Raw genomic sequence first — 22820 nt, 5'->3', positions numbered from 1 at the left:
AAAAATAAGTAGATATAAGTTTGTAAAAATAAATTTACAAGGCCGATCCTAGTGGTTTTATAGGGTTGCATATAATTTCAAAATATATTTTTAGCTCCATGTGATAGGGCGGTGGGCAAAATATAATCTTATGACGAATGTTGGTAATGTTTTTTGACCTTATGTGCAAGTGAGTCTTTTTTTAATTTGTTTCAGTATAGATTTCCTCCAGAGCATTTAAGTGTATGTTTTGTGCTTCTAAATTCAACTTCGTAACTTGTAACATTCTCTGTGCCTAGAGTATGTTTATGATCTTTTATTTCTGGCATATATATATCAGGGTTTGATCGTTCTCTCGAGATCCCAAAGAGGCACCCTAGGTAGTTATAATAGCAAAAATTGGCGTGTTTTGGGATGCTGCAAAGAATGGAATAAAACTATTTGGCTTTCAAGTGGGAGAGGACTTGTATAGAGTGAGGCTTTCGATCGCAGTGTTAATCTTACCACCCCAACTTATCCTAGCTAAGCCATAACTCTTTGATTTCGAAATGCTCTCATGCTAGGAGATCGTTCGACCACCGAGCTTTAGGTCGATAAGCGGTTCAAAAAATCTCATCGACATATCACCAACTCAAGTGTGTTAACACAAAGATAGTATACAATCAGGAGGATACATAATTCCTTAACCGCAAGTGTTATAGCATGAATAGATTTAAGAATCTAAGAATATCAGTCAATATATGACTAAGAGGGTGCACAATCTAAATTTTTTCCTATAAAAACATATAATATACTTTGACTCTGCACGCTAAGGATGAAAATAAGGTTATAACTTTTTAAGCAATTACATTATACATGATTATCATGTATGTATTCATTTTTCCCAAGGGTTCCGTGAAAAATTCTCACCCATTGCAAAACCATCATGTAATACCCTGTATGTATGCTAGGAGTTCACTCCATAAAAGGTAGTAGGCGAATTTAAAGGAGAATATAGTAGGAGGATTTTTTTCTCTCCTGAAAATAAGATATTCTAACGCTAAAAATCATGAAACTAACTTTCGAAGTGTAAAAATTAAGAAAGTGAAGAGAATCAAATGGCTATGAATATGCTTAAGAAACATAGCCATTTACCAATTATACTAGTTAGTCATATAGTAGGAGAATTGAGAATTGTTTAAGAATTATTTTCCTTTTCAAAATTAATCGATGGCCTAATTTATGTTCGGAAAATAGTTTGGTCAAACTTACGTCATTAGTTGAGTTATATAACTGAAGAGTATACTAATAATTTATTTTTAACAAGTACATTAATAAATTTTTAAAAATTCATTTCTACATATATTTTGAATGAATTATTTATTACATTGCCCGTCAGAATTACTCTGATCTAAATAACAACTTTCCCGTTGATTGAATCATGCATGCTTCCATTTCTTTGTAATTGTGTTGGTATAATATATATGGTAAAGTTATTGATGTGAAGAGAGTTTGATAAAAAAATGATGATGGATTTCGAGGAAAAGAGAGTTGGATTGAGAACAAAATCGTAAATGATTTTGTTTGAATGCATGTCAATATGAAGATATCAAGATTTGAAGATGAGTTGGTACTTTGAAACATGAAAATTGAGATTACTAACGATGAAATTAACAAAACAGTCCCGGTGCCTTCAAGATTAGGCACTTTTTATTTTTGTATGGTTTATGTAAATTTGAAATTTGAAAACCGATATGCTTTATTTACAACCACTATAATTTGTCTATAAATACCTGAATTAGCATGTAAATTAGGGATGGCAATTCTATCAACAGTTACAATTTTTTTTTGGTAAAAAGAAAATGACAATTCTATTCAAATTCTATGTGCATCCAAAAAAACGTGTAGGGTAAATATCCGTTTAATGACATGGGTAAGAGTTTAATTTATATGTATTTTCAGTGTAAAATATTTTTACAAATGTAATAGAAATTCACAATATCGCAATATTATACTAATGAATAGGATGATGTAATACAAAAATCAAACTTTATTAAATAATGTTAAAAATATTTTTGCTCTGAAATATTGTATACAAATTAAAATTTTAAAAAAATACTTATTTAAAATATTAAATTATATATAAAAAATTATATTCTTCTTCATATACATGAATTGCTACTAAAATATTATTGACAATACTTATAATTATTGTTACTTCTAAATGAAGTTTTTTTTTAAATTAGAATTATTCAATTATTATTTCACATTAACTATGAAAAATGATAGATTTAATGAATTTGTCTTTTTATATATTGATAGTGGACTGTAAGAAATAATTAATTGTAAAACGGTGATAAATAATATTGTAGTTGATAAAAAATAAAATGAGATTTGATAAATAATATTGAATTTAAATTTTGCTTAAAATCAGAGAATTTTTTACCATGACTTTGAAGGTGTTGGTAGCGAGTGCACATGCTAGTATATAGGTGTTCAGCAGGTACAAAATTAAAATTGTTAGCCACAAAGGTATAAGACTAAGTACGAGTATTTTTTCAAACATGAGTATAGGATGAATACTATATTACTTTACCTCTTGTTATCCCTAAAAGGCACAACACTTTCGATTGGAAATTATTACTATAAAATCAAACACTAAGACCAATGCAAGGTACAGTCCAAAATATGAAGTTTATGTAGTTTTATTTTTAGCCCCAATCCCCACCATTAGGTCGATCCTAGTGGATTAAAAGGTTTAACCATTATCCTTGTATATTTTTTTAAAGAATTAAACATGATATCAATAATTTTATAATATTTTTACATCCTATTGGACTAATTGAACGAGGCTCATTTACCATCTATTATGTAACCAAACAAAAGAAAGGAAATATTTTTCCAACTTTTCCTTCCTTCCCTACTCCTTTCAATGATATTTTCATGATTTTTTCATTTTATTTTACGCTTTAATTTTTTTTATTAACAAACGAAGCAAATCTTTAAATACAAACTTAGAATTCAAGGAAGATAATTCTTTTTTCAAATTTTAAGTTTGAAAATTATATAACATGTTTCAACGTAAATAAAAGGATAAGTTCTTGAGAACCTACAAGAGAACAAAAATAAAAATAAAATCAACTTCCTTCTATAAGTTAAAATTCATTTATGCACCTTAACTTTTTGTATAGAAGTTAAAAGAGAACATCTATAAAAGATTAAGTATGAGTTCAATTTAATTTATAGAAGAAATTTATTTTATTTTATCTTTTTCTTTCTACTTTAAGTGTTCATTGAACAATTTATTCAAACAAAACCTAAGAAGGTTTTAGTTGCAAGAAAACACAAAAAGCGATTGAATTATGTTTCAAAACTTTTTTTTGCTAATCTTTTTTTATATCTTTGAATCATTATACTCGTAGGTCAATATTTTAAAACTTTTAGGCAAAAATATCATTTTACTCCGTTACATTTTTCAGTTTTAATCTTTTGTTTTAAAATTTTTATTTTAATCCTTTATATTTGCAAATGAATCTAAAATTATTCTTTTTGTTCATTAAATAATGATGTAATGTTAATTTTATTATTATTTAATTATATTTTTTGACGGTTCATTTTTTTAGCGATTCAAAATTATCATAAATTACTTATTTGATGTAAAACAATTAATTAATTAAAGGCTTTGTTTCTCCTTTTTCGTAGTTGTTCAAGTATTTTTTTTCCTCTCGTAGTCCTGGACCCTAGACCATTGCTCCCTTGGGCCTAGGTTCAAGGTTAACTTTATCTTCAACTTGATTGTTGTACTTTATTAGAAAAATTGAAAATGCAAAATTTTTAATTCATATTAGGAATAAACTTGATAGCTAGTCAAGGAAGTATTTAGTTAATCCTACGACAAATTTGCCCGTAAGTTAATTTTTTTTAACAAACTAATAACGTTCATTCACCTCTTTTGCATTTTTTTTTTGTGCAGAACTAATTTTACGGGAGAATATTTCATTTATGTGGGATATGATTATTACAAGGAATAAATTAAAATTCTTTTTTTTAAATATTTAATATAATTACATATTCATAATTTAAATTTAAGATTATTGTTAAGTTGGAACAATATTTTTGTTTTAATTAATCTAAATGTTAGATGGCTTAGGTAGAAACAAGATATAAAATTAATAAGTTTTTTTTTTTCGTCTTAGGTCAAAGATTAATAGTATTTTTTAATCTATTAAATTATATATTAATCTCATTTGTAACACGTGATTATTATTAATTTAAGAGAATTTTTCTTATGATGAAAATTAAACAAAAATTTTAATATTAATATTTCATGGTTAACCTAATCATGGTCTAGTTTGGATGGGTTGAGTAAAGATGTCCACACTTGTTGACTCAACTAGTCTTTAATTGAGAGTGTTGTTTATATTTTGATTGGACGTTACGCTTGAATTATGATTGAAGGAATCGTATTTATGCCAAAGTAGGTGTTTTGTTAAGCTTTTAACAGTGCAGAAAATAAGTCACGTGCACGTTCTCCTTTTCTTATCTAGGTGGAAGCATGATTCCGAGTTCCCATTTTGAAATAAAAAAATAAAGTTTAATTATTCATTTAATTTTTATAATTTTTAAATTTATTTATTTTAGTTCTTATAATTAATAATTGAATTTTTTAATTCTTAAAATATATATTTTAATTCTTAAAAGATTTTTATTGTTAAAAAATTTTAACTAACGAAATTAAAAAAATAAATTAAAGACAGAGATTAAAAAATTTACTTATTAAATTTTATGGACTAAAATATTCATTTATTAAGTATAATAAATAAAATAAATAAATTTAAAAACTATAAGAATTAAATAGGTAATTAAAAAAAATTAATGAGAAGAGTAAGCTAACACTTTTGGTTTTGAGCCTTGTACAACTCAGAAAAGAAAGCGAGCTCATTGCATATTTGCATTGGGCCAGGTGTAACTCCGAGAATTTGTTTTTTATTTATATTTATTGATAAATATTGATCATTAGTTTATTAATTTTTTTAATTAGAAAAAAATGAGTGATTCACATTACATTTGTACCTTCCAACTTAATCAAGATTGGATCTAACCGTCAATCGAAAGAGCACCACGCCATCTAGGTAAATGTACACATTTGGACCCGAATAAGACCAACTTTAATATGACCCCTATGATTTCAAAGTCCTACCATGATCCACAAGTGCTTAAGCCTAACATTAGAATCTACACATGAAAAAAAGATATGTATGTCAGTCTGTGCAACTAAAGCATTAAAGGTTGAGCATATTAGGCCATCAGACGTAAGGGTCTTGAAATCAAGAACATAACCAATCATAACATGACCTGCAGGGTTCTTGGATGAACAATTAACATCCAATCTACTCATTATATAAAACCATTAATTTATGATTTCTAGATGAGACTTGAGAGTGAGCATAAATAGATAATCGCAGACTTTCATATTCCAACCTGCATGTCAATCACTATAGCCATTATAATACATGGGGGAGAGGTTACACGGGTCTCAATCTAGGTGTTGGGATTAAATTTTTTATGACAATATTATCTGTTAACAGTATACCAGCTGATTATAGGAGGTCTAGACGTAGTTGATAGACAAATATCAGTTCTATTATGGGGTTATAAAAGAATATTAACAATTTAGCATATAGGAGGTTGGGATGAGAGGATTTTTTACAGTTCTGAATCTATTTGTCTTTGGGTTCAAATGATGTAAGGGTGCCTTGTACCCATTATCCTCTTGTTTAATGAATTTTTATCTTTGATTATCATAAAACTATAGCCATTATGGGGAATTTAATTTATATTCATATTCGGTTGGATCATTATTCTAGCTGGAAATTATATAAAAAAAGTTATATCAGGCATTGATGACAAGGGAGGCATTTGTCGCCCTTTTTTTTTTTTTTTTTTTTGACAGCGCATTTGTCGCACATTAAGACAATCATTTATTCTATTTGTTATTTGGTTCTTTTGATTTTGATTTCTCTCTCTATTATTTGCTGCTACGCAACAGAAGCAGTTAATTAAACTCTTATTAAAATACAATTCTTTAATTTGGTGTTATTCTTCAACCAAAATTAAAGTTCTACTCCAGTAATCCACATGATATATATTTGGATTAGCTTATAAAACTAAATAAATGAATAAATGTTTACTTTCAATATCAAAATAAGTTATCAAAATTGAAACTTTAATTCTTATTAAAAAAAAAAGAACACGAAAAACACTCAACTTATAACAAGGGTTACAAGTTACTAGGGGAAGATGTGAATGTTTTTAGGTTAAATTAGTTTTTTCATTTAATTTATTATTTAGGTTTAATTTGGTTCTTTAATTATTTTTTTTGTTCAATTTTTATTAAATCAAAAGACACTTATGTATTAAAGATAAATTATGATTCCTAATTATTTTGATAAAATTCAAATAAATACAAATGGTAAAAGTTACATCTCATATGTTATCAAATCATGATTTGTATCTTTGCATCCATATTTTTCAGACGATGCATCCATAAGATAATCTGACATAACATTCAAGTGGTACAATCAACAACTTTAGTTAACACTGTGTAGATTATTTCATGCATAAAATATTCTCCTAGGATTTGTCAAAGTCCTATGAAGAATAAATGAAGTCTATAGACTAAAAGACGTTGATCCTCATTAAAGGCACACTCTATTGTTGTAGGACATGTTATGATGAAAGAAATGATTTTCTTGCTGAACTACAAGACACATTAGCCTATCAGCATGAACCTTGCATTAAATGCTCCAATGAGTTCAAGACTTCAGACAAAAAGCAAAATGAAGAATCTAATTGCTGTGAGATAACAAATACTTAAAGATGAAGATTATATATAAAAGAAACTTTGAAAAAACAAAACACGAACCTACTTCAAATCATTCTTTCTTTCTTTCTTGTAAAAAGCTCTTTGTATATTTCTCTATAGACACAAAACTTTCAAAACACCTTATAAACCTTGAGAGAGAAAAGTAAAAATATTGAGTGATATATTCGTTTGTAAAAAGATCATACATTAGTCATTGTACAAACCTCTAACAAATCTATTTGATTTGTTTATGGCCAACAATGACTTAGTAGGAAAAAAAATATTGTGTTTAAGCCAAATTTGGGGTAAAACCTGCATGTGTAAGAGTAAGAACTCACAGTGAAATATACTTGTAACTTTGATAAATTAGTAGAAACTTGGTAGGTTACCATGAACGGGACGTAGTCTTGGGTTTTAAATGAATCAATATAATTTTTTGCGTGCTTTCTTTTATTGCTTTAATTGAAAAAGAGTTTAAATTTATTTTTAGATCTTATATCTTGTTTTGATTTACAAAGTATGATAGAGGTTGTAGTCAAACTGTTTTTCTCATCATAGCCAAATTGTTTTTCTTATCGTTTGATAAAGGTTGTATTAAAAACTTCTTTATCTGTTTTTAGATTTATCTACATTAGATGATAAACGTGTTTTTGTCTTAGAAAAAAAATTGAATTTTAAAAAACACAATTCAACCTCCCTTTTGTGTTATTTGCTTCTACAATTTGGTCATTTAATTTTTAAAATTGATTCATTTTTTGGAAAATATGTATTTTGTGACAACTTAAAATCATTTAGTGACGGTTTTGAACTATCACAAAGTGTGATTTCTTATTATTTAGATTAAAAGATCGAACTGAATCAATTTTAAAAATTAAAGAATCAAATTGAATAAAAAAACTAAAAAACAAATTGAATCTAAAAAATAAATTAAAAAATTAAAAAATTAATTTAACCATATTTTTATTTTGTTTTGAATTAATTAGCACACAACTCACGAATTTATCTTTGCAAATTCCTACAACATTATTAGAGTTATAATATTCTTCAATCAAATTCTTATAACATTTTTATAATTCCTTTATTCTTTTTATCTCTCGTTAAATTAAACAACTCATTTGACTATCTCTAATGTATTATTATTATTATTATTATTATTATTATTATTATTATTATTATTATTATTATTATTATTATTATTCGCAATGAAATTCTTTAACAACCAATATTAATAACTTTGGATATATAACATTTTTTGGCTTGTTTAGATAAAATTTTATATAATTTTTTTTGGAAACAAGATATAGCTGAAAGCTATGAGACTAACCCTCGAGACATACAGATCACAAAAATGTGTTTTGTTTTTTTCAACAAAATCTTTTCTAAACACACAATAAGGAAATTAAACTGTTGTCAACAAACTCAATGAATCTCAACCATCCACCTATTGTGCTGAAACTTTGTTTGTTTATATAAATACTTATAAGAGAATAAAATGAGAAAAAAAAAATGAAGTAATCAAATTTCTCATACAAGCTAGTTTAAATCAATTTATGCACTTGATACCTTAACTGATTTTTTTAAAAATATTTAAGTACTTCTCTAAAATTTTAGATAAATAAATTCATTTTTGTTTATGAAAAAATTAAATATTTTTCGTCTTTTCTTTTTCTATTTATGTTTATAGATAAATTTATTCGAAAGTTAGGAAAGTATATATGAGGTCTCAACTTCGACCATTGTACAAATAAAAAAATATATCCGAAGAGAACCGTTTGTACACTACCGTGACTTTCACCTACTTATAATAATTTGTACCTTAGTTTGTTTGTGTTGAAAATTGAAGGAACATTAGTGAGGGAAGATAAAAAAACACAAGACTCATTTCTTTCACCATTTGGGAGATGTGTTTGGTGAATGTTTATAAAATTGTGTGTGAAGGGAACGGATGAACTAAGACAGGTCCCACACAAAAATATATTTCATATGAAATTGGATAAAAAAAAAAAGAGAGAAGGAAGTTGCTGACTATAAAGATAAAAATTATTCTTTGTTTTTATCATATCTCATTCGTTATTTGTCATTATTAATGTTTTTTTCTTTCACTTTTTATGCAATTAAAAAATATGTTTATGCAATCATATAAATTTTTTTACACCATTATATAATGACAACTTATATATAATAAATTTATTAACAATAATTTATGATTAGATGATAATATATATATATATATATATATATATATATATATATATATTATTTTTTCATTTCTTATCAAATATATTCTTTTTTAAAATATTACTTTTTTTCATCTTTCCTTTCAAGATCAAACACAACCAGTTTATTAATTAGTAGCGAAAAAATAGGTTAATCAGAAAAAGTGTGAAATTGGGCCGAAAAGGAAATAGAGTTGTAAGTTGTTAGTATTCTGTAAAAAAAAGAACAAGAGAGAGAGAGAGGGGAAAAATGAAAAGAGGGAAACAACTGAAACAAAGAAAAAGTTGACTATTGGTCCAAAACAGTGAATTGCTCTTCAGAAGCCCAGCCAAAACATGGTTCAGCATACGGAACACAGAAGATGCGACAAAGCTGGTCCCTTGAGAAAAAATTGGCTTTTGCACTTGCAGTACCCATTCGATAATGCCAGAAAAACTTAGACAGAACCAGACACTTATTACAACAAAGCACTTTGCTTTTGTCCCCTTCTATCCATCACAAAACGACAACAATGAACAACCCCATCCCCTCCAATCACACGCTTCTCAATCTCATCTCCACTTTCCCCAATTCCCTTCCCACTACCCAATTCTCATTCCGCTTCCCTAGAGAATAATAATAATACTACCAATTACCAAATATCTCTCTTTTTACTCTTTCCACCCACATATAATAATATCCAAACGCTCAAATATTTTTCAAACCACACAAAATGCACCCATTCAATTCAATTCATCAAATATTAAATCAGACACTTCATATGCTATCGTAGATTAATTAATCAACCTAAGATGTTTCTTTTTCAAACTATAATACATCCATATCAGACAATTCATTAATTTCTCAATTTACACAACCAGGCTACCAGTTTAGCACAATTGCAGATCTGGCAACCAAAAATAAAATATTGCAAAAAAAGACCAAACACGAAACCATGCGAAAAAGAACAACAACATAAAAGCCGAGAAAGTCATGTGATTTTTTTCTTTTCTTTTTACCATCCTATAGGTACGAAATTGTGTCAATCCTTATTGGTCTCATGTGTTTTTCTTGGTGTTAAGGAAATTCATCTTCTCGTAGTAACGAATGGAGAGTAGGGAGAGGGAGAGGTGAACCTCGTCCTTGCCCCAACGAGGTTTGGACCGAAGCACGTGCGGGATGGCAGGCCACGAAGAAGAAGAAGAAGAAGAAGAAGGCGCGTGGGGCTTGGAGAGAGGCCAGAGGTAGAGCGCGTGGAGACGACGGAAGCCTCCGAGGGCGAGGACCACGGATCGTAGCTGTTGCTCACCGCACCCTGTGTTTGCCCACTGCTTGGTGCAGATCAGTTCCCATAGCCTCTCGTCACGCGCCGCCTTCTGCCACTGCTTGCTCACGCACCCCGCCATCGCCAACGACCGCGCGTCCACGTGCTTCAGCACCTCGAACAAAACGTTGTCGTCTAAGTACACGCTGCCGCCACGTGTCCCGTGTTCCTCTTCCTCTTCCGAATCAAGCTTTGTCTTTTTCGTGTTCCTGTTGTTTTTGTTATCCTCCGCGGTGTCGACGGAGAAAGCGCGCTTCATCGTTAACGTACCCCTTTATTTTTTTTGCCTTTGGTGATTGCAAGCGGAGAATAATGAGATATAAGAGAGGCTTTTTTTGTGATTGAGGAAAGGGATAATGTCAATGGGATTTGTGAGTGATGTGTGAATGGGAGGGTGAGAATGTGAAGATGTTTGTTGTGTGGAAAGAAGTTTAGGTTAGGACTTAGGAGGAGCAACTGTTCCTGTTTGTCAAATGTGAAATGTCCTTTGATTCTTCTGCTTTATTTTATTTTATATCCAAATAAGATTATATTACTATTAAATATAATATATATTATTTATGATGATATTGATATTCATTGCTAAAAAATAATAATTAATCTTTTTGAAAAATCCTAAACATACTCATAAAATTAGTATTTTCATTTCTACATAATTTATTCTATTTGAAGTTCATCTAAATTTGAATCTCTTGAATAAATAGCACAGACTACCCTCCCTTTTTTGCTAACAAGTGTAGCGTTGATATATAAGATATACTACAATTAATTTATAAAGTTTAATAGAGTTATATTTATGAGAATTAAAAATATATTCTTACACCTTTTTTTTTCTTTTCGAAATCCTTTGATTCTTTTGATTAATTGAGGAATTTGTCATGAGGTTTCCAATCTTGGGCTCCTGTTATTTGTTTTTTTCTCCATCCCCACTGGGACCACATCAAGGGTCTTTGCCTTTTATTTTATTTCGACTTTTGTCCTTTGCTATCAATTATTCTAGTAAAATTGGCTTGAATACCGACACATCTAGAAAACACTCTACAATGGGAACAAAGTTTTCAACGCAGATATGAGTCACCACCTATCTAATTAAGATCAATTTTACGTCAATTAAAAGTTACACAATAGTAGCAGTTAGTAGTTAAGCAAATTTTTGTAAAAGAAAAAGTAGTTAAGCAACTCAATTAATATTTTTTTTGGTGAACTTCAAATTGATTACTATAGTACTATGACAAGTAATTTTAATAGAGGTCATTAAATAGCAATCGTTGCTAATTTAATTATAATTTTATACATAATTAATAAAAGTGAAAATGATATAAAAATAATGTTTAATAATTATTTTCTTTAAGTTTAACTTTCTTACCAAAATAGACTCAATTAATTGTCTGTACAATGTATTAATATTATTATTATTATTATAAGAAAGACAACGTGTTATCATCTAAATAAACAATTAAATATTCATAAGCATGGTCTAATAAAAGATATTCAAAAAACAAATTATTAACATAAATTATATTATATATTTTTATATTATTATTAAAACACATATTATTATATATAGTAAGTTCATTATTATTTTTAATAATTATTTTAAATTTTTACTTGGAATCATTCTTTGAATTTATAATACATGAAAAACAAATTAATTCAAATTTTATTGCCGTTTGAATCGGAAATAGTTAGGTTACCCCAATTTTTAATCACCAGACATACTCTAGGGAAATAATTGAAAAGCTGCAATAAGAGCTTTAAGCGACGAAGATGAATTGAAGTTGTCAGTTGTGGAACAAGTTTAGGTTCAATTTTCTTGACAAAGAGTGGAAAAACAATGAGAATTGAACACAGTAGTACGTATGGACCAAAATACATGAATGTTTTATATTTTGCAAACTAGTTCGTTGGGTTATTTTATAAATATGTTACTTTTATGAAGTCGTTTTTTTTTAAAAAAAGTATTAAAATAAAATGTTAAAAATTTTATGTACACATGGCAGTATATTATTGGTTTATTCAATGAAGGTATATGAACCTCTCAACTTGTAACTTTAGGTTATTCCTCCGTTGATACAATACATGCATTGAAACCCCTACATTAACCAATTAATGAAGGTACATGAGTATTTTTTTTTTCCTGGGGTTTTTATAATTAAGCGGATTTCCATTATAAATATTCCGATTTCCCTTTTTAGTTTTTATAATTAAGCTGCTGTTTGGTGGGAACTTAAAGGCACGAAATGTAGTTTGGGCTATATGCTATATTTTTTTCAGGCCATTGCTAGTTTTTGCACTTTTGTTGTGGGTAGTTGGGCTAAATATGGGTTAGGGGTTAACACTTAAATACAAGCCCACTTTTATTTATATATGTGGGTGTGGTTATGAGAGGCGTACTTAGCTAGCTAGATTACATGCATGCTTATTGATTACTACATTGTATAAAAGTCACATGCCTCCCATTATTCTTTTGTAATTTGTGTAATTATGATTTGTGCAATGTGTATTTTATTGCCATAAAAATGGAGTCAAGTTCCAGGGAAAAGAGTATTCAAATAGGAGCAGATACAAAGGAGGAATGTGTTATTAAAAATGTCTTGGGATTTAATTGGTGCCATTATCTAGAACAAGTTTGTATATGCAAAACGAAAGAGTAATAATGAGTAGTGATCAATGAAATCTCTTGCTGTTTGCCGGACTACAATATTCAAGTTGAGTTGTTAACTACCAACAATTTTTTGTTATGAAAATGTTGATGTTGTACACTCGCAACTAAAGAGATTGTTACAACTTTATAAGGGCCATCGAATTTGATAGAAGTATATGCATGTGTAATGTGTAGGGTGGAACCGAGGGTGTAGCTGAAGGTGTAGCTTCTGGAGTTCAAATTGGGTAAGTGAATCTAGTTGAGGGTGGCACTGAGGGTGTAGTTGAAGGTGCAACTGGTCCTATTCAACCTCAAAGGAATGTCAACCAACAAATCAAATCTACAAATAGAAACAATGAGGTAAATTTTTTATACATGTTTAATATACTATATGACAGATCATATAGATTAACTGTTATACTTAATTTTGTAGGAAAAAAGTGTGCAACAATTTGTAAGAAAAGCTCATGGTCCTCATTAAGTTCATCAACAATAACAAGTCAAACCTACAAATAGATACACAACAGTACTGTGGGCATTAATTTCATGCACTAATTTGCAAAACTTTCAACTGTGAATGAAACACTTAACAAAATTGCTCCTAAATGCAATACACCAACAACAAATATTCCAAATTGAAGCAAAAAAATGAAACGTTATCAACTACCAACTATTGAGAAGAAGGTCGAGAAAGGAATTGGTCTTGCTGCCACTCATGCCAAGGCAGACGTATCAATTAACAAAGCTAAAGGACCAACTTAAGATACTAATGGACACAAATAAGACTGTGTGAAAGACTTTTCTAGTAAGGTTTGAGTATTTTTTTTTTGGTTTGAGAATATTGTTTTATTGTTACTTTATTGGAACCATGTACAAAGTTTGTTGAAGCTTTTTTGTATTTGTTCTACACAGTGGGAATCTTAACTACTAATTTAGTCCTTTTGAAACCATGCCACTTATATTAAACAATTGTGACATATCATTAATAACAAAATCAACATTCAAACTAAATAGAAATTCGAATATCTTTTGCTACGTAGATACTAAATAGAAATTGTCATAAATCTTTAAGAAATATACTAAGTGTTCAATGAATCAAAATAGTAAGACAAAATAAAAATAAAAAAACACTCAAGTAGGTTACATAAGGCTTAAATATGTTTTTTATACTTGAAAAATAAGCCATTTTCATTTTACAACCTAAAATTCATTTTTTTCATCTAAGTTTCCAACATTTTTTTTTACAAATCTTCATGACTAAAATCAGAATTAACATGTAAATTCTTATTTTCTTTACATCTCCATATCCTTTCTGATGAGAAGCAATTCTCACAACATATTTCCACTAACCTGAATTATTTTTTGGCATAGAAGGACCCAAGTTTTCTTCATCATATTGCATCGACAAAACATAAGCATCAACCTTAGGTAAGAATGCTTCACTTTAATGTTAAGTGTAAACATGTAAAAGCATAACCAGAATACACAGTAAGTTATTGGCTTAGTAATTAGCAGCGTGCCAATACCAAAGATCACAAATGAATAAGAGGTCAAGAGTTAAAATTCAGCATCGCTACAATACAACTTTAATTGATCATAAACTCATATCATTGACAGCATCCAACTACATCAGATACATCATTGTTACTTTCCAAAATTTACATCTCAACCTACCAACCTACCAAATTTAAAAACACAATCATTCCAAGCTAAAATCGACAACTACCCAACACCTACCATCAGTAAATACACACAAGGAAAATCAGTTCCTTGTATCACCACCAACATTTATTTCAATTACAATGTTTAGTAAAGAAATGAATTCCTAAAGAACTACAACTACAAAACCTAACAACTTCACTTTATTCCTTTCAACAACAAGATTCTTGAAGTACACAACTTGCTCAGAAGATGCATGACATTCTTCCTTTTGTGCAACAATTATTTTCCTTAAATCTATAATTTCTTTTGCTTTTGTTTTAGCTTCATCCATTAATGAAGGAACTTTCAGCTTCAGTTCTTCATTTTCTAGAACATACCACACCAACTCACCCCCTTTTGCAGACACATTATTGCTAGCCTCTGTATCACCAATCCATTGAAAAAATCTACAAGAACTTGATTCTTACAACACAATACCAAATAAACAAGCAGCACAACAGAACAAACCCCAAAACAAAACGAACAGTCAACATTTGCTTACGTTTCAGTGTGGGCATCTCCAAAACCTTCTCTACTAATGGTTCACATTTCACGATGTGAACATAAGAGTGGGTACCTCACATTTGCACTTCACCATACCGGAGACTAAGGACGATAATGACAACCCACCCTTTCCATTCATCCTTTTAGCCATCAACAAAAACGCTCTTATGGTTCGAAATTCCCAAGTGCCTCCCAAAAGCCTTCTTTGGGGTTCAAAATCTGCAACAACACCTAAATGCCTCCTTTAGGGTTCGAAAAGGGAAGTCAAGTTTTCTTTTTAATTTTATTAGTTAATAAAATATAAAAATTGGATTTTTTAAAATAAATTAAATAATAAATAATGATATGGTTTCGATTTGGGTACGTGTTAGTGATTAGGTTTGATGACATGACACTCTGTCTATCACGTCATCACTTAACAGAACGAGACTAATGATAGGTACTTTAGTGAAAATAAAAATGTCAAGTACTTAGATGAAAAAAATGAATTTTAAGTAGTAAAATGAAAATGACCTATTTCTAGTTATGAAAACATATTTAAGTTTTATTATTATTGTTGTTGTTGTTGCTATTTATTTTCCCTTTGAGTTTTCAAACTTGGGAAATTTAGACGACTTTAGATTATGCTTTAAACCACAACCAAGTTTTTGCCACAGTAAGAGTTGTCATGGAGATTATGGTGGACAAAGCCATTGGATCAATGCATTCATGGGAGTGATCACGAGATTGTCTTCCTTTTCCTTGTTGAGGAATTGCTTCATTTGTGGTTAGTGGGAGTAGGTTCTCTCTTTTTTATTTTTTGTATGAGTGGTAATGAGCTACAAGTAGATTGTATGATCTTAGGTTTATGATTATAACAAGTTTATTTTCTTGGATGGGTTGTGAATATCCTAAACACTTTGTTTTGTTATGATTTAGGTGAATTTGATGGTACTATGTTTTGATGTTTTGTCATTTTGATGTTCTTGAAATTGAATTTGACAATTGATGTTGGACGCACATGTTGATTTTCTAATAGAAAATGTTAACTTAGAATACCAAAAAGTGCACCATAATGATAGAATTACACTTTGTGTTATTCATAAGAGTTGTAGCCTTGGATATTGTCTAGATAAGGGATTTGATTTCACTCGAAAAATATTTATATAACTCCAGATATTGCAATTTTAGTTAGTAAAGGTTAAGTTGTCAGAATTATGTAGTAAGTTTGTATATTTTCTAATTTTAGATTCCTAAACGATTGAAAGAGATTTTAAGGTCAACATAGAAGTTGCAGATAACTGTCTTATTTTTCTAACGAGATAAGAACCAACTTAATAGGATTAGTACAACCCTAGACATGATTATTATACTCTATGAAAGTGATAGTAACGTAAGAGGAAAAATGAGTATGTAATATTGATATCATAATGAGTAGTAGTACGATGCATGATATTTATACTTATGATTTGTCGAATGAAGTGATGTGTAAATGAGTGAATGTGCCCATAATTGATATTGTGACTGAATGCATGATGCCCGCAAGTATATGTGAAAGTAATATGTCATGATATGTGTATGTGTTGCAAAAAATGTTAGGAGAACCTAATCCTTGTGGGATAGGAAAATCAAAGGGAATTAAAAAATAAACCATGTGCATATTGTTTATGAACCATGCATCATGTTATGTATATATGTTTTGAAGTGAAGGACGTTTATGAACCTAACCGAAGATGTTATGAATAAGTTGATGTATAACTCTGGCCTTGGAGGTACACCGATTTGGAATCTCCTCTAAGCTCATAATGATCAGATGTGTTGGAGAATATTTGCAAGATCGAAACACCCTAACGCGCCATTGGTGATTTCATCTCGATGAGATTGATAGTGTCGGGTTGCCCATTGTGTGATAATTCGTCCACTACATAGACTCTCAGACTACATACATTCATAGTGTTTTCCAAAATAGTACTACATGCATACGAGTCTATGGGTCTAATGTGCATCACATTTCGTGTGTTACTTTGTGTATGAAATATTTTATTTGGATAAGACATGCTTGTGTTATAGAACATAATTGTTTATAAATGTATCTTATATCTTCATAAATTCCTTAATGTTTTAAATTTATTGTAAGATGTATCTCACTCTCCGTCTGATTATTTTGTTTGTATTTGGGCTAAATGTCACCCATGAAGGCCAGTCTCTTTAAGGTTATGATGATGATGCTACATGAGAGGCTTATGTCTCACTTTTTATTACTATTAATTTTAGGATTATAAATACTCTAAAATAATGTAACATTGAGACACAAGTTTTATTTATTTATCTAAGGATTAAATCAATGAGTAATTTTTCACCCTATTTTATTTAATATGGTTTGTATGGACTTTGAAACGTCAAGATTTGTTTAACATGGAGTTACGTTTTTTTACTGATTTGTTTTCTTTAAATTTACAAATATTTAACATGTAATACTCTTAATGCGAAATAAGCATTTTTTTTAAGTCAATACATCATTTTTATTAAATTTCGTTACAAACATATTTAGAAAATATTACAAGTATATATATCTTGGGGTGCAAAAGAGAAAATCGAAGAAGAAATGTAACCAGTAAATTTTGTTTAAAAAGTTTTGGTACATAATTTTTGTTAAATTTAATCACTGGTTGGAGTGCTTGAAATAATATATGTATGTTAAAATTAGAAATGTGACGTACATTGGCTATTAATATTTGTGTTGCAGTTTTTTTTTCTATAATGATTATTATTGTTTTCCCCCCGTAAGAATTGAAGAGTTATATATACTCCTTAATATTCATTTGAAATAACGTACAATTATCTTCTTCTTTTTGTGAAATTTGAATTATAAGATCTTTCTTTGCGTTAGATGCACAGTGCACGCCAAGCATGAATCACTAGTGATTTAATTTTGGGTAAGCTTATGACTTCCTTTTTTTTCTTTTTCTTTGTATAATTTTTTAGAAGTGGAAGCGTACTGACTTCTATCGATAGTTAATTAAGTGGCGCAAATTCTCAAGTTGATTAAGTCAGACCATTATTTTTAATGTTTATCAAGCTAAAGTATGGACGCCTCTTAGCTTACACTCAGCTACAACCGCATCATTTAGATGAAGGAAGAAAGGAGGCTTTCGATTTGGTACTAAGGACAAATAATTCTCTTTTTATTTAATTTAGAAGGAGTATTAAGGAAGGGGAAATACAACACTTTCACTGTTATAAATTCTTATCATAATAAATATATAATTCTCTAGGTTTTGAAACATAAATAGGATAATTATATATGTTGATATATTTTAGGTGGGACAGGTCAATTTGAGAAAGAAAAGACACTCCACGCGGGATCACATATTTAAAACATATGTGATCATTCCACTTTAATTACATATTTGCATTCAAAGAAATCAATTTTATTATTAAATAATGTTATAGTTTTAAGATTAAATAATAAACCCTTACCTAATACCTGGGTTTGAGTGGTTAGTTTTATCTATTATCTATCAACATATCAATGTATTAAAGTTGAGTTGTTAATTTTCAAGTAGAAGAACAGTGCGCATGTGATCATTTGTAATTAGAAGACTTTGCGATTTATTTCATTTGGGGATGGTAAATGTATCTTCTACAGAATTAGATGTCTGGTAATTCTTTTGGTTCTTCAAATGTAAATGGGCATGAACATCCTTATACTCTTATCAATATATTTTGCTTATAAAAGAAAACCCGTATCTGTTATTATTATTTTCACAACTTTTGTTCGAACAAAATTACAATCATCATGGCTCGAACATCCTTATACTCTTATGCTGTTTATTCTCTACAACAATTAGCCTAATCTCTTCTCTCTCATATCTTAACAAACTTCTATAATTGTATTATATATAGATATTCATGACCAGTAATGCAACTAACTATTATTTTTCTTATTTCATGAGAAAAACAAATTTTACAAATCTTTGGTAGTGTATCTTTCACATATTTTTCATCTATTTTGATACATTACAAACTAAGGTAAAAGCCGCTCTGTCAGATTCCCAGCTATCTGGCATCTGCATAACTCACTATTCAGACCATTACTTCTAAAACATGAGATATTAATAGCCTTTCCTGTGTTTAATTAACCTCAATACATGATAAGGACAATATTACAGCAGATAACCTTCAATACATACAAAAGAAATATCCATGAAGATATATATATCTTTTGCTCCTTTTATTCCAAATAAGCATTGCAGATGGTAGATTTTTTTTGTTGTTGTTGTTGAACCTCGGGTATCTCCAGCTGAAAGAAAGACAAATAAAGATTAATTTAAGAGACGGGTATCTCCCAACAAATGGTCTTTTACATTGGAAGATCGAATCTTCAATCATATACTTAGAGACAGTTATCTATCAATCATATCATACAATACAATGATGATAGATTTTTAAGCTTAAGCACTAAAGGCTGTGCCGCGGAAGACGATCGAGAAGCCTTGAAGAAATCATGTTATGTGTCTGAAATTTAATGAAGATGCTAGTATTTTAAGAAATTAGTTTATGACCAATTCCTCCTCGACTAGGACCAGATAAAGCTCGAGCCATGTGGAAGTGATTGATGGGCACGGAAACAGGTGAACCCTGAAAGGCGCGGGGTTGAGGCCTTGAGGCTTCCGCAAGCAATGATGATGTGAAGAAAATGAAGACAAGAATGAAGATAATGAGGGAGAGTGTATGGTGCAGGGTGAACAAGGTGAAACTGGGATGCTTCATCTCCGTTTTGTTCTCTTGGTTCGGTGATCTTAGTGGCTATTTGGAAAAGGTTAATTAAAAAACGTTGATCTATATATGATTCTCTATCCACGCGCGTCTGATGTTTAAAATAGGCAGATAGAAGCTCTGAGTACTACTAGCTTATGATACACGTGAAAGCAACATGCTATGTTTAAGAGATAGCTTGTTTAATGTACGTTTCCTTGTGACACGTTTGGTTGCAAAGAGAGAAAAAAAATGAGAAAACAAATAAGAAGAGAAAAAAAGAAAAATAGAATAAAAATGTAATAATTTTTGGTTGAAAGAAATAAAAGAAATAAAATAAAAATATTTAAATTAAGGTGGTTTGATCATTAAAAAAAAGAAAAAAATTAATATTAAATGAGAAGATAGAGAAAAACATGATTATCAATTTATCATGCTCCATTCAACACAAAATTAAAAACTGAAAGAAAAACCCATTTCTTTCCAATTTTTTCCAAATAATCTCATACTAGAGTCGAAAGTGTTTTACGAGGAGGCCCACTAACTTTTTAAAAAAATTTCCTTCCTAATTAGTCATATCAAACACCAAGATTTTGAAATTTTCTCTCACTTTTTTTTCTTTTTCCTCTTCCTCTCCTTTATACCAAACTAATTCTTTAAGGGTGTGCTTGGATTTGGGATGAAATAGTTACAAAATTAGGTTTGAAAGTAAAATAAATTTGAGATTATATTTAGTTATTCTTCCAAAAGTATGTTCAGGAAATCATGAATAATATAATTAATTAAATTTTTATTAGTAAATGTTAATTTTTAATTTATTAATTTTTTTAATAGAAGAGATTTAAATCACGATTTCTCTTTCTTTTTATTTATTTAATTACCAAGTCAATGTTATAATTTTAACACCGTGAACTAAGTTAGAATTATATTATTTAAATATGTTTTTTTAAAATTTTTATTATATTAATTATCATTTTTTCTGTTTCAATTTCTTTTTATTATTTAAATATGTTATACAAAAAATTACACAAAGTTGAACGAATGCAATATCTTGATAGTAATGTATATGACCATCTCGTTTAATAATCTTATTTTGTCCTAGCATTGATTTTGACGAATTAGAGTTTTGAATTAGATTTCGTATATTATAAAGATTAATTTGAGTTATATTTTAGATCATTTCAATAAACAATATTTTGTTCAATATTTATATTTTTTCTCACCCTAATATCAGTACAAAATAGTCCACCCAAAAGTGTTGATTAATTTTTGTCAAAAACCTAAAACACACACAATATATGAGTATTTTTTTTCCTAATATAAATTTATTCAATATCCAATATCCAAAAACAGTTGTTGATTCAATATTTATATTTTAGTATTATATTTAATTTATTATTTGTTTTAAAATATATACTAATTGTAATTTATATTTTTAAATTCTATAATTTAACTATACATAATATTAAATTATTAAATTAATAAATCAAGCGGAACTATTTTCATCCGATATATTATAGGATTTTAATTGGATTAGATTTAAATCCAAGTCGATGATAGAAGCAGCATTTTTTTAAAAAAATAAAAAATAGGTTAAATTATTTATTTGGTCCTTATAGTTTCATGATTCTTATTTTTTTAATTCTTATAGTTTATATTTTAATTTTATTCCTGTAATTTTAAAAATGGTCTTTTTATTTCCTATAATTTCATGATTCTTACTTTGTTAATTCTATAGTTTTCTAATTACAGGAAATAAAAAGAATTAAAATGTAAATAAGAATGAAAAAAAATATTTTTAAACTATAAGAATTAAAATGTAAATTATAAGAATTAAGAAGATTATTTTCAAACTATAAAAATTAAAAAGATAAAAATAATGAAATTATAAGTATGAAATGAATAATTTAACAATAGAACAAACTTAAATATACGCTGACTCTGGGTACGGACGGCTCCAGGGATTTGTTGGTACGAATTATAACACATTCGAACATATTTTTTAAGCACTTTTTTACGCATATTTATTAAGCGCTTCAATCTACTCAAGTAACCCAACCACTTCCAAGAATAAAAAAAAAATGGTTTAAGATTAAAATATCAATAAGGATTAAGGAATATCGGATTATTTTTTCTATATATATTAGCGGGTATGGGGTTTTTCACATTTCATTTGTGAGTATATATGAAGATATGGATGGGGAAGCACTTGTTTCAGAAAATTTAATATCTCACCAACTTCCATTTGAATATTCACAAGTCTTGCAAGAACAAGTTATTCACGTTTCAGAAGCCAAAGTCACACACAGAATATTAATTACATATCATATGCCCTATTTTATTAACCAGCTCGTCTGTATTCGATAATCAGTTCTTTTATAAAACCAAAAATTATTATTAATTAGTAACACTCCATGATAAGAAATATTGTTACACAAGTCTTACGAGATTGCATCATGACTACAACTTGAAATAGTTGACGATAATTTAATGTCGACAAGAATAATTTTTTAGGCCCCCAAAGAAACACATTGCGTTGACGTACCATTAAGCTTTTGTCTTTTAGTAAACAAGAAAATAACGGGTCATAACAACCTAGTTTATTATTCTCATGCTTCACAAGGGATCATAAATTAAAATTTAAACATGATTATAAACTGCATCTTTTGGTACAAGATATGGCCTCATGTAGAGTCAATGGTTTCTTCATATAACAAGGTATATGATAATTTAACAAATAACTTGCAAAATATAGAAATATAGAAGTACTCGGGGATCAAATAGACGAAAACTAAACTGAAACAGAGAAACAGAGCTTGTTGAATCTAAATAAAAAGGACACAGGGTTGCCTCATATATGCTCAAGAAAATAGAAATTTTGGGATATAATC

General features: G+C 28.9%; 1 protein-coding gene across 1 annotated transcript; it reads right to left on the bottom strand.

Annotated features, from left to right (window-relative positions):
* Window positions 1-9801: 9801 nt before the first annotated feature.
* Window positions 9802-10826, bottom strand: LOC114394213 (F-box protein GID2-like). The gene has a single exon (XM_028355873.1). The coding sequence runs from the start codon at window positions 10600-10602 to the stop codon at window positions 10078-10080; it is 525 nt and encodes a 174-aa protein (XP_028211674.1). The 5' UTR covers window positions 10603-10826; the 3' UTR covers window positions 9802-10077.
* Window positions 10827-22820: the final 11994 nt, after the last annotated feature.

The sequence above is a fragment of the Glycine soja genome, chromosome 17 (assembly GCF_004193775.1).
Source record: "Glycine soja cultivar W05 chromosome 17, ASM419377v2, whole genome shotgun sequence".
NCBI classification, from domain to species: Eukaryota; Viridiplantae; Streptophyta; class Magnoliopsida; order Fabales; family Fabaceae; genus Glycine; species Glycine soja.
The sequence above is the reverse complement of the archived record's forward strand: the minus strand, read 5'-3'. Positions and strand labels throughout refer to the sequence as shown.